The sequence below is a fragment of the Drosophila sulfurigaster genome, chromosome 2R (genome assembly GCF_023558435.1).
Source record: "Drosophila sulfurigaster albostrigata strain 15112-1811.04 chromosome 2R, ASM2355843v2, whole genome shotgun sequence".
NCBI lineage: Eukaryota > Metazoa > Arthropoda > Insecta > Diptera > Drosophilidae > Drosophila > Drosophila sulfurigaster.
In genome coordinates, this window is record NC_084882.1 from 12,397,838 (window position 1) to 12,414,772 (window position 16,935).

At 34.1% G+C, this 16,935-nt stretch overlaps 2 protein-coding genes across 2 annotated transcripts; one reads left to right on the forward strand and one right to left on the reverse strand.

The window, feature by feature from the left end:
* Nucleotides 1–74: 74 nt before the first annotated feature.
* On the forward strand, nucleotides 75–4,338 carry LOC133836996 (5'-3' exoribonuclease 2 homolog). Its single transcript, XM_062267637.1, is given in 11 exon segments — nucleotides 75–231; nucleotides 284–638; nucleotides 810–2,080; nucleotides 2,305–2,337; nucleotides 2,339–2,395; nucleotides 2,870–2,923; nucleotides 2,925–3,027; nucleotides 3,154–3,331; nucleotides 3,445–3,626; nucleotides 3,764–3,931; nucleotides 3,990–4,338. Coding segments are annotated over 11 exon segments (2,643 nt in total). The 5' UTR covers nucleotides 75–156; the 3' UTR covers nucleotides 4,157–4,338.
* Nucleotides 4,339–5,402: 1,064 nt separating this feature from the next.
* Nucleotides 5,403–7,255, reverse strand: LOC133837192 (fork head domain-containing protein FD5). The gene has a single exon (XM_062267868.1). The coding sequence runs from the start codon at nucleotides 7,137–7,139 to the stop codon at nucleotides 6,642–6,644; it is 498 nt and encodes a 165-aa protein (XP_062123852.1). The 5' UTR covers nucleotides 7,140–7,255; the 3' UTR covers nucleotides 5,403–6,641.
* Nucleotides 7,256–16,935: the final 9,680 nt, after the last annotated feature.

Genomic DNA, 16,935 nt, shown 5'->3' on the forward strand with positions numbered 1-16,935 from the left:
TATATGGATGCTTTCCATTGCAAATCGATGTTTCGATATCTTACAAAAATATTTATGCATCTTTAGCGTCATCGCTGTTTGCCCATCTCTAATATACGTACTTATGTACATCGTGTAGATGAAAAGTAATATTTGGATAATTTCTTCTAATTGAAAATGGGAGTACCGGCATTCTTTCGATGGCTCAGCAAAAAATATCCTTGTGTTATTATAGAATGCAACGAGAACAAGGTATTAGAAAAATAGCATATATATTTGGACTTGTACTGACTTGTATATTTAGCAAGTAGATCCGGATACGGGCAAAAATATTTACGAAGACGCCACTTTACCGAATCCAAATGGCATCGAATTTGACAATTTATATCTGGACATGAACGGCATTATACATCCTTGTACGCATCCTGAAGACAAGCCAGCCCCCAAAAATGAAGAAGAAATGATGGTTGCCATCTTCGAGTGCATTGACCGACTATTCGGTATTGTTCGTCCCAGGAAATTATTGTATATGGCCATTGATGGAGTTGCGCCGCGGGCGAAAATGAATCAACAAAGATCAAGACGTTTTCGAGCCGCTAAAGAAACCACAGAAAAGCGGCTAGAAGTTGAAAGAATTCGAGAAGAACTCTTAGCACGCGGTAAGTCTATTCTATTTCATACACACAAACACACATATACAAACAAACGCACATGTGTGATATAAGGCACGTGCAAGTGTGCCCCATACACCTATACACATTAAAAATACCGCCTATCTTCTGTGTTGTGAAATACATCTTGAATTTACAAGTTAATTTTATTTTTTTTAGGCTGTAAATTGCCGCCAGAAAAGGAGAAAGGCGAACATTTCGATTCCAATTGCATCACGCCTGGCACTCCGTTTATGGACCGCTTGAGCAAATGCTTGCACTATTATATACACGATCGTCTCAATAACAATCCGGCCTGGAAGGGCATCAAAGTGATTCTATCGGATGCCAATGTACCCGGTGAGGGAGAGCACAAGATCATGGACTATATTCGCAAACAGCGTGCGCAGCCCGATCATGATCCTAACACACATCACGTGCTTTGTGGAGCCGATGCAGATTTGATTATGTTGGGATTGGCCACCCATGAGCCGAATTTCACCATTATTCGCGAAGAGTTTCTGCCGAATAAACCGCGTCCTTGCGATGTTTGCAATCAGTTTGGCCACGAGATGGACAAATGTGTGGGACTTGGAGCTGTTGGTCCAACAACAAGTAATTTTACGCCTGATGTGCCAATTGGGGCGGAGGTGAAGTTTATCTTTGTACGATTGAGTGTGCTTAGAGAGTATCTGAAGAAAACGCTGGAAATGCCCAATTTACCCTTCAGTTATGACTTCGAGAGAGCTCTGGATGATTGGGTGTTTATGTGCTTCTTTGTGGGCAACGATTTCTTGCCACATTTGCCCAGTTTGGAGATACGCGAAGGCGCCGTTGATCGATTGGTTGAATTATACAAGAAGTGCGTTTATAAAACCAAAGGATATTTAACAGATTCGGGTGACGTTAATTTAGACAGAGTGCAATTAATTATGACGGATTTGGGAAATGTCGAGGATCAGATATTCAAAGACAGGCAAAGGCGCGAACAGCAGTACAAGGCCCGCCAGAAGAGGGAGAATAACAATTTTAAAGGCATGGAGCAGTCAGTATTTGGACCCACAGCTGTGGGACCCAATAGTGCCCCAGGCAACAAGATCACCAACTACAAACAGGAAGCGGCGGCATTGCGCATGGGACCTGGTGGAAAACGCACGAGTGCCCAGGCAAATTTGGACGATGAAGAGGAGGACAATGACGAAGTGCGTCTATGGGAGGAAGGATTTAAGACCCGTTACTACGAATCCAAATTCGATGTGACGCCAGAGAATCTTCAATTCCGTTATGCTGTTGCCCTGCAATATGTGAGAGGACTATGCTGGGTTCTGAAATATTACTATCAAGGTTGTGCTTCATGGAACTGGTATTTCCCTTACCATTATGCTCCATTCGCATCTGATTTTGTAAATATCCAAGGACTGTCGACATCGTTCGAAAAGGGCACAAAGCCGGTAAGTTGGTGAATTTATTTACTTTGACAAATTTGAGATTTTATTATAATCGTCTGCTAGTACAAATATAACCCTTATAAAAATTCCAAGTCTTACGCCCTTAACAACTAACAATAACTTAGTTTTTCCCTAACAACCAAGACTTGCAGCAAATTTGAAAAATAAGCGGTATTGATTTTTCAAGATATTCTAATGAATTTGTTTATTTTTATTTTTAATTCTAGTTTAATCCTTTGGAGCAGTTGATGGGCGTATTCCCCCGCAGCGAGTAGCTCCCATGTCCCGGAGCCTTGGGCAGAACTAATGTCTAATCCTGTAAGTTGAACATACTGTCTATTTTATTAAGTGCATTGAATTAACGTTGAATAGATAGATAACACATAATTTATAATTTTTAAATTGAAAACTGTAAGTGCTTAGTAGGATTAGTAGGATGTTTTCAATTTTCTTTTTTTTTATAATTCAAAATCTTTTCAAAATCACTGTCTGGGCACATATTGAATAGAATAGTCCTTGGGTTATATTGTCTGTAGATTAATTAGTTAATCAGGAAAGCATAAAGGTCAGCTTGTAGTAATTTTTTAAATAAATTCTCTTCAAAGTGTAAAATTTGAAAATAGACTAAAAATTCAGTGAACATAATTCGCGGAAAAAACAGGCAAGCAAATGCTAATAAACGACTGAATAAAATAATTATATAAAAAAAAGATAATATCGTTCATAATACCCGCAAATTGTTATAAAATTGTTAACAACTGCATTTCTATTACCTATTTTAATTTGATTTAGGAATCTAATATAATTGACTTTTACCCAGAAGACTTCAAGATTGATCTGAATGGCAAAAAAATTCGCCTGGCAAGGTGTTGCATTATTGCCATTCGTGGATGAAAAGCGACTATTTAAGGCCCTCAAACCGCTTCACGGCGAATTAACGGCAGAAGAAGGTAAGTAAATTTGGCGCTTAAATCACTCTGAATTATCCCAAAAGTACTTGACATTAATTCTAATTAATTGAAAGTCACACTTATTATAAAATCCATTGATAAAATCACTTTTAATTCGATTTTCAGTCAAGCGGAACAAGAGAGGTGAAAACAATCTGTATATAAGTAAATCAAGTCCCCATTTCAAGAAGGTTCAGAAATTATACAAGACAGCTGACAGCTCCGATAATGAGAATAGTCCCATATCATTTGATGGCATGAGCGGAACAATATCAGCATCCGAACTTAATACGATCTTATCCGGGTAAGTGCAGAAAACACGATATTTAATAACGATTAATTTAAATGGCTATTTATTGGCTTATTATTTTGATATCCTGCAATTACTATAAAAACGAAGTATTTTCATCGTTACAGGCATTTAAAGTCGCCCATACCTGATTTGCCTGACATTGTCGATAATACCGCAATAACGGCTGTCTACAAGGATCCAGAGTACGATGAGGACTACATCTTCCTGGCCAAGAGGCTGCCCAATGCAGTGGACCCTCCTCAAGTTATACAAAACGACAATAGTCATAAAAATGGACCTGTTATCGGTAAGCCTAATAATTAAATAATTGTGCTTATTATTAAAAAAAAAGCATCTGCTTCTGATGAATTTATGGTCAATTTCCTACTTAAATACGATCATTTTTAGACTTATTCATGCAATTAATTTATTTGTCCGGTTTAGGTTTCGGCAACCATTCACAGCGAGCTTATTTGCCACCTGGCGCCCATCGGATGGTTAACGCTGGAATGCGAAGAAATGATAATGGACAAGGTGGTGGTGGTTATCAACAATATCACAATAATATGGGAAATAATATGAACTATAACAATTATCAGCAACAAAATCAAGGTAAATATTTTCTAGGTGCAATAGTTGCATCTATATTAACTGGTCTTTTTTTAAACAGGAGGATATCATGGTAATCAGAACTACAACAGATCGTACAATCAAAGAAATCAGGGTAACAATTATCAGCAACGCAATAACAATTATAATGGACCCCGGCATTCCAACTATCATCAAGGCAACTACAGGGGAAATAATAATCAACATTCAAATTATAGAAGATTTTAAGTCAACTGACGTTCTTCATCCATGTAACTGATTAAGTGCAAAGAAGAAAATACTTGCAAGCCAATTATATACATACACTAATATGTACCTACATATAATCTTGATGTACAGCGGCTTTTATTCGGTTTTGACATAATTGTGCCTAATCACAAATATAAATATGTCTGATATTTCTAAGGAAATTTTACAATTAAGTTTGCATTTGTCACACAACAGACAGAAATTTCAAAATAAAAACCTTCAAAGCTATAAACATTTTCATTTATTTGGTCCATTAATCATATTTGCTGGGGAAATGTACCATTCAGGTTGTCCAAATTGGTTTGATATTAAATGAATTGAGGCTACGCGGTATCTTTTCAGCTTGAATCATTCCTTGTTTAAGCAGAAAAATTTCATTTGTTGGTAAGATACCTTCTGATCATTTCATCCTTGGTTTCCTTTTTTTATAACAACAAAGCAAGAAAATTTCGAAATGTTGTTATTTGACTCTCTTTGATTTTAAATTTTTATAGCTTGTTAAATTTGTTTATATTTCGGGTAAAAAAAGCGACGGAAACTACGACGAAAAGTCACGTCGATTGTTATGGATATTTTCGAGTGTATGTTAATTTACTGATATAAAGCGAAACATAAATTAATTGGTCGTTACGTTTGTCCTTGATTTCATAAATTGCATGTCATGTTATTAGTCAAAGATTGTGTAAGATCCTTCAACAAAATTTTCAGAACTAAATAACAGTATTTAATGAATGTGTAAAAAATATGATTAAAATTATAATAAATACTATTATCTGTAAAGATATTTAAGAAACACGAAGCAATTCCAAACAGCTGGCACTTGCTAATAAATAAATATAAATTTCTGGACATGTAACCGATCAATTTCATTTGCAAAATTTCGATTGATTTGTAAACGAACACAAATATAGCTAATGTGCATACGAGTATATATAAAAGTGTTATAGTTAAATTCGCAGGAAGCAGTCGATGGACTAATTATACTATTTTAATGGCTCACAAACATGGCAAATCTATTCGATCAATTCAAATAGGTTCTTGAAAGCATGTTAATGTTAATTGAATAGTAAAAGCAATTTAGTCAGTTTGGATTTAGGCAAGGAAATTGATTTCACAGGATTCTTGCCCAATATAATTACAAAAATATATACGTATATAGTATAATAGATACTTACGCTACTCTGCGATTTTTCTAAACACATGATTAGTTTCATTTCTATTTAATATTCGTATTTATTTTCTTCAGACATAATAATTACGTTTTAACAAAATGCATAATAATAATTTATTGTAAAAAACTAATATATCACAAAACGAGTTTAGTCCATTTAATTGTAAACTTATAAACAAAAAATTCATTTTCCTTAGTTTGCTGTCTATACCCGCTTGCCGTAGGACGAAATAATGTGTTGTAATAGCAGATCCAGATATCGATAGGTTAGTTATATAGATTATAAGAAATATAAGTATGAAAAATTTTTTTTTTTTCATTCGAATAAACATTGTTAAATAATTTGTTCATGTTACCGTTCGCCACAAATCAAATACTCATTTTGAAAGATAGAGCAATACATTTAAAAATACATATTAGCAATGATAATCTGAGTGGATTTTGAGAGTTTTTTTTGCGATGGGATAATAAATTTTAAAGGTACCTAAGAAATTTGTTTATAGGGCGCAAGGTGTTCACACGTAATCAGGTAAATTGGGTTACGATTTGTTTATACCAATTAGTTACTTTTTTAATGTGGTAAACAAATATTTGTATTAGGATAAAGTTGATCACTCTTTAAAAGTGTTTAAGATAAAGTTTTATAGGTCGAAACAAGGTCATACTTAAGGGAGCGCTATCTAGTAACGATCGGATATTGATAAATATTTTTATAGGAGGAATCTTGATACCTTTGAAGGTATTTAGGGAATATTTTGATAGGACGATAATTGATCCACACTTAATTGATTTCTATTCACTCTAATCGGTAACGGGTATCTCACAGCGTCCTTAACTGCAGCTATCTTATGGGCTAATTTTTAGAATATTGAAAGCGAACCATTGAAATGGTTTCGTAGGTCATGCAATTGCTTGTGCTGATAAATGTACATGGTGTTTAATGTGTGCTGAGGATTATACAAATAATGTGTGATTAATGGCAATTGGGTTTGATGATGTGTCATTAACTGATTAAAATTTGCTTGAGCAAAGTTAGCCGCTGCCGCTGCATTGGCAACATGGGGAATGGCCTCAATGCATCGACTACTCGTATTGAGTAAAACTTGCTTTCGGTGCACGGCTTGAGCTATGGTTCGTGCATCATGAATACCACTTCTCACTAAACTACTACTGCTACTACTGCTAATACTATTGCTAGTTTCAGGAGCAATCAGACTCTCGATGGTGAATGCCCGCTTGGGGCGCGTAGGAATGCTATCGACCAAGTCGGTCACACTTAATGGAACTGCTGGTTCAACATAGTATGGTTTTTTTGTGTTGCGTGGAAGTTTTGTAGTTATCATTATCGATGAGACTCCAGTCGGCATGTGAATCAGCTCCGTTAATTTGTGCAGCAGCAGCGCTATATGCGGATATTGCGGCCAGGTCCGAGTTGATGATGTCCTTTTCCAATTGCTTGACGCGAAAGCGTTTCCGTCGCCTCAGCAAACTGCCATTCTCGAACATGCCTAGCGCCTTCGGGTGCAGCGTCCAATATGAACCTTTGCCGGCTTTGCTGATGTTGCGCGGCACTTTGATGAAGCAATCGTTGAAACTTAAATTGTGTCGCAGAGAGTTTTGCCATTTTTGCATATTGTTACGGTAATAAGGGAATTTGTCCATAATAAAGCGATAGATTTCACTCAGCGGCAGCATTTTATGCGGCGAATGCATAATGGCCATGGCTGTTAATGAGATATACGAATATGGTGGCTTCTGGTCACCATACGTAACTTTCAATGGACGCGGCATTGCGGCGCTCTCTTTATTATTACAATTATTTATTTTCACGTTTGTTTTCGTTTTTTCACTTATTAGCTCGTTTTTTTTTTTTTCTTTTGGGCAACAGCGATGCGCTCTCGACGGCATCAGCGTGCAAACTGACAAGAATGTGTTCGAAGACATGTTTTAATGAATGGTATTCTTCGGCCACTGCAATGTCTTTCGCGTGAGCGAGAGTGAGACGCCGCCATTGCCGCAACGTCCGCTCCCTGTTTCACTCACACACATCAATAAGCAAGCATGCGCGGCATCTCACTCTCTCGCCAGGGCCAATCGCATTGCAGGGTGTTGCCAGGTACCGCTTGTAAGCCATTGCTAACCAATCCCAAGTTAAAAGTGTGCAGCAAAAACATAAATAAAAGCGTATGAATATGATAAAAATCAAACAAATTAAATTGTAGTTTCGCATTAGGGTGCTCGCCTTTATAATATAGTATATGTGGGCATAACATTACCATTTGCAAAATATCTCGACACTTAGCTTAAAATTGTGGGTTTGTTTTGTCGAAAAAACAATTGAAAGCTGGAATTGAATACCAAGCGCACACACAGAGCACTCGACATGCAGATACCCTGCAACGGAAATTGGACTTCTCCTAATGACAGACACATACATTTAGACGTACATATCGACACATTCAGAAACTGCAATTAAAGCACTTTTCGGCCGTTGGAAAATCGACTGTTTTCCCTGCTTGGAAGAGCGTCTGTTTCCTCTGCTGACAGCTCATTTATGGCAAATTCAATGATTATCATGGCTTCGTCCTGAACACTCTTTCCATAGCCATACATATACATACATACATATATGTATGTACATACATAGAAGAGCAGAAAGAGCGAACTGATAAGAATAATTAAATAAAAATTATATGTTGTGCTAGAACAATGGCTGGGTAATAATTGTATGCTTTACAATTTTCTTGACAATCAACGAATCCAATTAAATGATGTCAACCTCGTGTACTTTTTTTTAATGAATGAGCAGAGTTAATTGACACTTCATTCAAAAACAATATACTAAGCGAAGATTTTAAAATTTACCTTTAAACTGACCATTTATTAATAATAATATAAGTCAAACTGTATCTACTGGATTTTCCTTAAAATATTTTTGATAGTTAACATAATATATAAATAAAATAATTAATTATGCACTGCATCGCAGTTTCTGAATGTCATTCTAATTTGCGCATTTCTACAGTTTTCGGTTTATAAAATATATATAACTCGGAATTAGTCGCGTATACTCGCCATCACCTGATTCCTGGCCAACTAAAATGCGCAAGCGAATGCACTGCTTGCACAACCATGCACACGCGTAGCAAGCAGTGCTATTTATGCAAATGCTTTCCGTGCTACCCTGAAAGGCAATAAAGAGAAGAAGCAAGTATACTTTTATGTACATACATGAAATATCGATGGGATTAACATTTATGTTTACGACGCCGATTGATTATGACATTTCTAGAGTAGAGAATTGCAATTTGAAGCTCTGCAACAAAGTTGTGTAATAAATGTTATTCTTTAGTAAATTGAAATATACACATAAAGTATGCACCGGATTTATCTAATATGCATTCATCTATCTAATATAGCTATTTTGTAAATATAGGTTATTTAAATTTTATTTTGAATTAAAAAGCATGCATGATTTTCAATGTCAATGCAGATATGGAAAGTAAATTTATCATAGATATTTATAATAATAAGCAGAGTTTTACATGTTAATATCTTTTATGAATTAAAGGATATTTGAATTTACGCGGATAACTTCCTTAATCAAACCTGATTAACGGATATAAAGATAAACATGAGCGTTTGTTGACCTTGATTAAAAATAAATACTTTATGGGATTGAAACTGTCTTCTGTGCGATTATGTAAAATTATCTTCCCCCACCTTAGTGGTAATGACTTACATTACCTTGTTTCCAAGGATGCTAATGCAAATTAGCAAAATTGCTCACGAGCGTACTATAAATTTGTTGGGTTATCTTCGAAGATTTTTAAGTCTAATAAATCACTCAATAAGATGAGAAATGTGGTGAACACATTATTATTGTATTTATTTAACTAGAATTTTTAAAAAGTGCACACATTTAATAAATTTTACTATATTTATAAAGTTGTATTACTAGCTTTGTGAAATGTATTAAAAAGGTACGCATCCGATGCTACAAAGTAACAAAAATATTTATGTTTATACTCAGAGTTTATCAATGTCCGCGAGTTCATTTTTATACATACATTATAAATACGATAATCAGATGGCAAATGGTAAATATTTTGTTAATAATAATAAGCTGCGGCTATTTATTATTTGATGTGTTGGTATTTTGTCTGCGCTGAATCTGCTGCTCATAAGAAATAAATATTTGAAAGCAACAAGCCGCCAATTTATTGAAGGGTAACACACTAATTTCAGAAGTTGAGTTGTATCTACCCCGAGGATGTATACTATACGTATACCTACATACATATGCCTACGTACACACACATACTTATGCATGAGCAGATTGTATGTATGAAGTATCTTTCATGAGTCTACCGTGGCACTAAACTTAGTACCCAGTTGGAAATTTGCTAGTGAACTTTGCAAGTATGCGCTAATTACATTCTTGAAAGCACTACAACAAAAAGATAAAATAGTTCCACAAAGGTAGTAAAGCTCTTAAAAGTGAAATTAATTATAAAATCTGTTTAATAGTAGTAGTCAGGCATCCGCTTTGCAGTAATTCGACGGCAGTTTCCACTGTCCCTGTGGGGTAGGCACGGAGAATGGAGAACAGACATCGAACACTCTGCACCGCGAACACTGGCCATGTTCATCGTTATAGTGTCGACGAGGTGAGAACGATCAGCGTCAACTCTTCCCTACAGCGAGCGAGAATCATTTGCACTGCTTTCTTGAAAATATTTCAACACGAGGATCGCGCTGCGAAGTTAGCAAGCTTCGGTTCGGTTGCGTGCATGAACGGAGGTGTTAATGATTGAGGATCTGGATAGTCCAGGGATATTATTTTTTCTTGTTTCACTTCACATTGAATCGAAATCAAATTAAAGTTGGTGCTGTATCTTTGTATATGTATATGACGAAGGCGGAACACATTGTGTATTTTGCGATTTGAACATCCACAAGTTGCGGCATCCAGTCTTTTATGGTGAGCGCGCGTGAGTGTGTGTGTATGCGTGTGTTTGTGTGTATGGTGTGTGTGGTTATACTTATGTATAATAAGAGGAGTGTTCGGACATCAGACTAACAAACAGACCGCGCACAAACAGCATACAGTAAAATCGCTTCGATGGAAGCCATAATGACTTTAGCTTCTTTCTACGAACCGAGAAATGACTACCAATTTGGAAATACCGCTTTTGACTTGCGAGACAGTGTGGCGATTGTTTCGGCTCGCAACACATCTGCATATATACACACATTCGCATCGATATATATACATATACATATATACAGCTTACATACAAACATGCTGCACGAGGATGCGATAATATGAGCATGTTGAAAACTTTGATGCTGTTTGCTTTAATCCGCAATTCGCAAGTGAGTCTGTCTGTCTCTGTGTGTGTGTGTGTGTGTTTGTGTGAATACCAATTTACTACAGTAGTTATTCTTTGTTAACTAATAGCACTAGACACAGTCCTAAATAACACCTGATGCCACAACGAGCTCGGAAAAAAAATACAGTAGTCAATCATTAAGTAGCTCAACATTTCATTTATTTCCATTGCCAATCGATTCGAAGAAACAAAACAGTTGAATGAGCTACTTAATTTTGTTTATAAAATATTTACTGAGTTGTTGTCATGTGTTAACTAATTGCGTTAAACTAAGTTTTACACAATATCTGATAACAAAATAAAAAAATGCAGTAGTCAATCAAGAAGTAGCTCAACATTTCATTCATTACCATTTATTCCATTTGAAGATTGATTCAAAGATACAAAATAGTTGAATGAGCTGTCAATATTTACATTATTTTCATCCATTCCATTTGCTGATTGATTCAATAAACAAGATTGTTTAAAAATATAAATGTAGTGTGAATAAGCTGCTAAATTTCGTTTTTTAAATATTTACTATGTAGTTATTAAGCATTAACTAATGGGAGTAGACAATGTCTTAAATAATTTGATGCAATAACGAGCACCTAAAAGTACAGTAGTCAATCATTAAGTAGCTCAACATTTAATTTATTTCCATTTTCATCGGCTCTGTTCTCATTTTTCAAATTCTACCCAAAACGATTCTACTCGTAAAGTGTGAAAAATATCCGCATAAATGGTACATTCCTATTCTGACTGCACATAAACTGGTTTCTGAAGCCCAACACGACTGCTAATTAATTGTTTGCTTTACCGATTTCTTCAAATCCTCTCCCACGGCAGCAAAGTGTGAAGAGATAAAGAATATTAAGCACTGAAGTGAGCTTTTTAGGGGCTAAATAATGAACGCCACAACACTGAACATGACTCCTGTTTCTGTTGAATGATTCCACGAGAATAAGCAATAGTAGTACATAGTATGTTAGAGGTAACTAATTTATAAATTTGTATTCCTTATCTGCATTAAACCAATATGCGTTGTACTCCATCAGTCTGTAAATATGTGTCTTTGTTATCAAAACACTTTATAGATGCATAGATATAATAAACGAAGTAAGCTATATCCTAGTGTTCTAGCCTGTTAACAAAGACGTCAAAACTATATAGCACAAGACTGATATTCGCTATCTGAAACCCTCTCTTTAAGAAGCTTTCTAGTTTTTTGTCGGGTTTTAATCAATGACTTAAAAGAAAAACTCATTTAGAATATGTTCTGTGCTATTAGTGATAAAATAAGTAGAAGAATTTTACGAAGTCAATTTGACTTTAACAAAAAAATTTTGTAGTTTTTTCAACTTTATTTAACGGACTTCACAGTTTATTATCTGAAAAAACTCATACAAAATAATTATTTTAATTAATATTATCTAAAATCAAGGAAATTCATGCTTATACAAACTTATTAGAATAAAATAAAGTAGTACTGAGACCAGATTTTTAATCTTTTTTATAGCTTTGTGCTGGAAGGAAATATTTATATGTAACAGGCAGAAAAGCCATCTCCGACCCTATAAAGTATACTTATTTTTGATCAGCGTCAACTGCCGCAACGATAGCCATAACCAGATCTCGAAAGAAATATAAGAATATAGGGATATCGATATAATTTTTTTTGATAGCACTTATTTCTTTTAAATTTTTGCCACACCCACTTCCGCCGCCGTTAATCAACAAAAATCGAATTACAAGCTTAATTTTGAAGCTAGAGTCTCGAGTAAATACCATAATAACTACAGTGGTTGCGATTAGACAAAAATTGTCGATGTTATAAAAGAAATACTTTTGTAGTCGGCCACTTACTAGACGTCTAAGTGACTTTGGCTGACAATCTGGTATATTTTACACTCTATGGTATATTTTGAATATAATACTACTTCAATATACCGTATATACCATTTGACATATTTTTTCTATTATTTTGTCTATTTTAAAAATAATTCGATTTTATTTGCTTTTATTCAATATGGGTAGCGGGTCTCTTATAGTCGAGCAAACCCGACTGTAGCTTTCTTACATGTTTTATCAACTAACTGTTGTTTTGATTGAAGTTTAGTATTAATTCTCCAGCAGCTTCTAAGTTTATTATCTGTTCATATTCACGGAAAAAATGCATTGTCATTGTTCTTTGATAAAAAATATTAATGTATGGTTCTGTGCTTCTGTGTTGAATACGTTATGGTCAGTTTTCAAAATAGTATTATTATATACTTATATCCTTTACTTACTTGCTACAGATCAAGATATAGGGTATATAGGTTTTCAATACCCTCTACCCATAACTCTTCATGACTCCTTCTGCATGTTCCATACATTTCCTGTAGGCGCATAATATAATAATATATATATTTACATATACATATATGTATTTCGATTGCTGGTACACACAATAATAACTACGGTTTTTATGATGTCTGCATTAGATAAAAATTGTGTAAGTTATTTAAAAAATTGTTTTGTGTGACAAAAGCTCTATGGTATATTTAGAAAGTAGTACTACAATATATCAATAAAGAAAAAATTGCCTTCGGTGTATTTAAATATTTGTTCGGTATATTATTTTACTATATTGTATTTTAAGAATAATACCATACTGTTTTCCTTTTAATTGATAGCGGGTATTTCACTGTCAAGCTCACTCGACTGTAGCTTAATTTTGTTTGTTTATAGTTGCAAGTAGAATTTAAGTCTCTTCAGTGTTGAATAAATAAATAAAATTGGCCTCAAAAGATTGAGTTCATCTGTTAAGGAAACAGTTCCTTCAACACAAAGGTAAGTAGAACAAATATGCAATGCCAACAAAGTGCATCAATTTGTCATGAATAACTGTAGTACTTAAATCTGGTTTATTTGAGTTCATCGGAAATATTCATAAGAGTAATTACCACTTTGCAACATATGTGCAAGTAATGCCGTAATAAGAAACCACAATCAAGTGAACACGTGACACTTGCGGTTTCCGAATTATTAAACGGAATGCGAATACTGAGTAACAAATTGCTTAGACCCATTGCGGCTCATTAACTCTTCATGGCAATTTGATGGCAACTGAGAGAAAAGTGGCCACAATGAACTCACTTCCTCGGCTCCTTGTCGAGAAGAAGAAGAAGAGAACAAAAATTGATGCAACTCCGCATCGAGCATCGAGCATCAAGCTTCGACCATCTACCGTCTTCCAACACATCGCATCCACCCCTTATTGTGCTTATATAGGGCAATCATTTCCTTAATGATACACAAAAGCTACCCCGTCATGACGACCCTTTTAGTTGGCCCGAAGAAGGCTCGAAAAAGGCAGAGAAGGTCTTTGATTTATTATATCATTATACCGATTTACAATTTTGCACTTCGACTTGCATCGCACTGAGAATGACTTCCAACATTATAATTATATGAAAAGCTGTTTATTTTGAAAACTTTTAAGTATTCTTTTGTATTATTTTTATTGCCGTCTTATTGTGTACAAACTTTGTACAAATAAATGCGAACAATTGACCAATTTTGTGCATTGTATCCAATATGGCTAATAAATGTCACGTAATAATGCAATATACAATAAGTATGGAAGTGTATTCAACAACTGAATGCTCTGCCATAAACTTGTTTGTAAAGTAATGGACGGATAATACAATATTTTGCACTTTTCCCCATATATAATAACTTAATATTTATTTAATTGCTTAAGTTGGCATAAGTTGACAAAATTCAGAACTTGTTTTCATTAGAAACTGTGTTAGAAAATATTCATGAAATAATGGAAATATTAGATATATACTATTATAGATATATTACTTGATCTTGATTCTAATTCACGTAAGTAGATTTAATTTCTAAATTATAATTATTTGTTGCTTAAAGTCTTATATAAAGTTATTTAAAATTTGGTATTAAATCTTACTTTTCTTTGCTTGCTTACTCTTGATAAAAAGTATCTTCATTTAAGACAGACATATGGATTGCGTGTAACAAATTATACAAAAATTATATGTATTTATTGCGATGAAACGCAAACGAAAATGAATGGAAATTGACTTTGATCAAAACAAAACCTGATACGGTAATGAATTCATATATATTTTTATTTATTATTATTTTTTTATAATAATTGATATTACTCAACTGAGGATAGTTCAGTTAATGTTTGGGAACTTAAGAATTTGAATCAAACTCTATTCTTTGATTCTCTTTGAAATTGTTCCTTTTTATTTCGCTTCCTTGTATAAAAACAGGTTACTGAACCATAAAACTTGTGTTGTTAGTTTTTAACGATCTGTTAGCTTAAGCAAATAAGCTCATATATCAAGTAGACATGACAAAAGATGCTAAATCGGCTCGACTCCTGAAGTTGATGTATAGGATTTTCATAAATTAAAGCTAATATGCTAATCCAGCTTTTTTTTTACTTGCAACTTAAGCAAGTCCTCTAAGATAGGCTTGGTAAGAATTGAAAAACAAAAAATAATTCACAACTATTAATGGCATCGTTTAACTTGTGACGATCGAATAGACAACTCCCTAAAGAAATGGTTTTATTATGCATTAGTTTTTAATAAAAAATTAAATCCAAGTTAATTCAAATTTACCTGTCAAAGACTATAAAAAAAGTATAGCGAGTATTAATTTATGCAATTACTAATTAGCACATATTTTTTTATTACCTAATAGTATATTCAACTAGAATAATATCTGAGCTTTTGGCTTGATATTTGATGATCTCGAATAAATTGCTTAGCCTCGAGTATATAGTTCTGTCTTAATACGCAGCGTCAGATTTAGATGCAGTCAGACGAGAATATTAAGCACTTAATTATCCAATTAACTACAGAAGCATAGAACGCATTGGTGAGAAACATTGCTGACAACAAATCGCGTAAACAATCCAAAAAAACCAAACAGTTGAAATACATTAACTGAAGTGGTCCTTTCAGTTATTAAGATATGTTTTTGTTTGACAACAACGTTTACGTTTGATTTTTATTAATAATCCTCTAGTTATTAAAATTAAGGCGATAAATGATAAGTAAATTGAAAGAAATTAGAATTTATTCAAAAATATTTAGTGCGCCTGTGATACAGCATATTTTTATACCTCCTACCCATAGGCTAGAAGAGTATTATAACTTTGTGCCGGCAGGAAATGTATGTAACAGGCAGGAGAAATCATATCCGATCCTATTAAGTATATATGTATGTATATATCATATATTATTGATTAGCTGCAACTGCCGAGACGATAGCCATAACCACGGTTGCAAAAAATTTTTGTACCAAAATTTTGAAAAAGTGTACCAATTTTAGCAAAATGTACCACAAATTTATTCCCGAAAGATCTTTTGTATTTCACAAATTGTGATTTACAATGTATAACTGTTTACGTAGTGATAGACCTTAGATTGGCGCATACATATTTTCTCAATTGACACAATACGTTGCAAATCGACTGTATGCGATATTTTCCAATGTTAGTCATGGTTCAATTTCTAACTGATACAAAATTTATGTCTGGTGGAACAGAGCCATTTGTTAAAATAATATGTGTGAACATAAAAGGCAGGCATATTGAAAAGTACCAAAATTAAAAAAGTGATCCAATGTACCAACGCGTAAAAATATACCAGTTTTGGCACATTTGTACCAAAAGTGGCAATGCCATAACCGTCTGTCCGTCCGTCCGAATGAACACCTAGATCTCAGAGACTGTAAAAGATAGAGATATAATTTTTTTCTACATCACTTGTTATCAAATCATCAAAAATCGAATAACAAGTGTAATTTTATAGCTAGAGTTGCAATAATAATTTCAGCCTTTTTCATTCCTGAAAGTTTGGTTACGAAATGCGGAAAACGTTTACTGCAGCGAGGTTTTGCTTGGTTGATTTTTCTGACAGTTTGGTATATTTTGCACTCTATGGTATATTTTAAATGTAGTACTGTATCAATATACATCAAATATCATTTGGTATATTTTTACTATTTCCGTGGTATATTAATATGGTATATTATAAAATTTATATCGCAATAATTTGCTTTTATTAAAAATGGGTAACGGGTATCTCAAAGTCGAGCACACTCGACTGTAGCTTTCTTACTTGTTAATACTGCTTGGGTGGTCGGTGTTTGGAAACAATGTTGAATAGTTTAGTATTCGA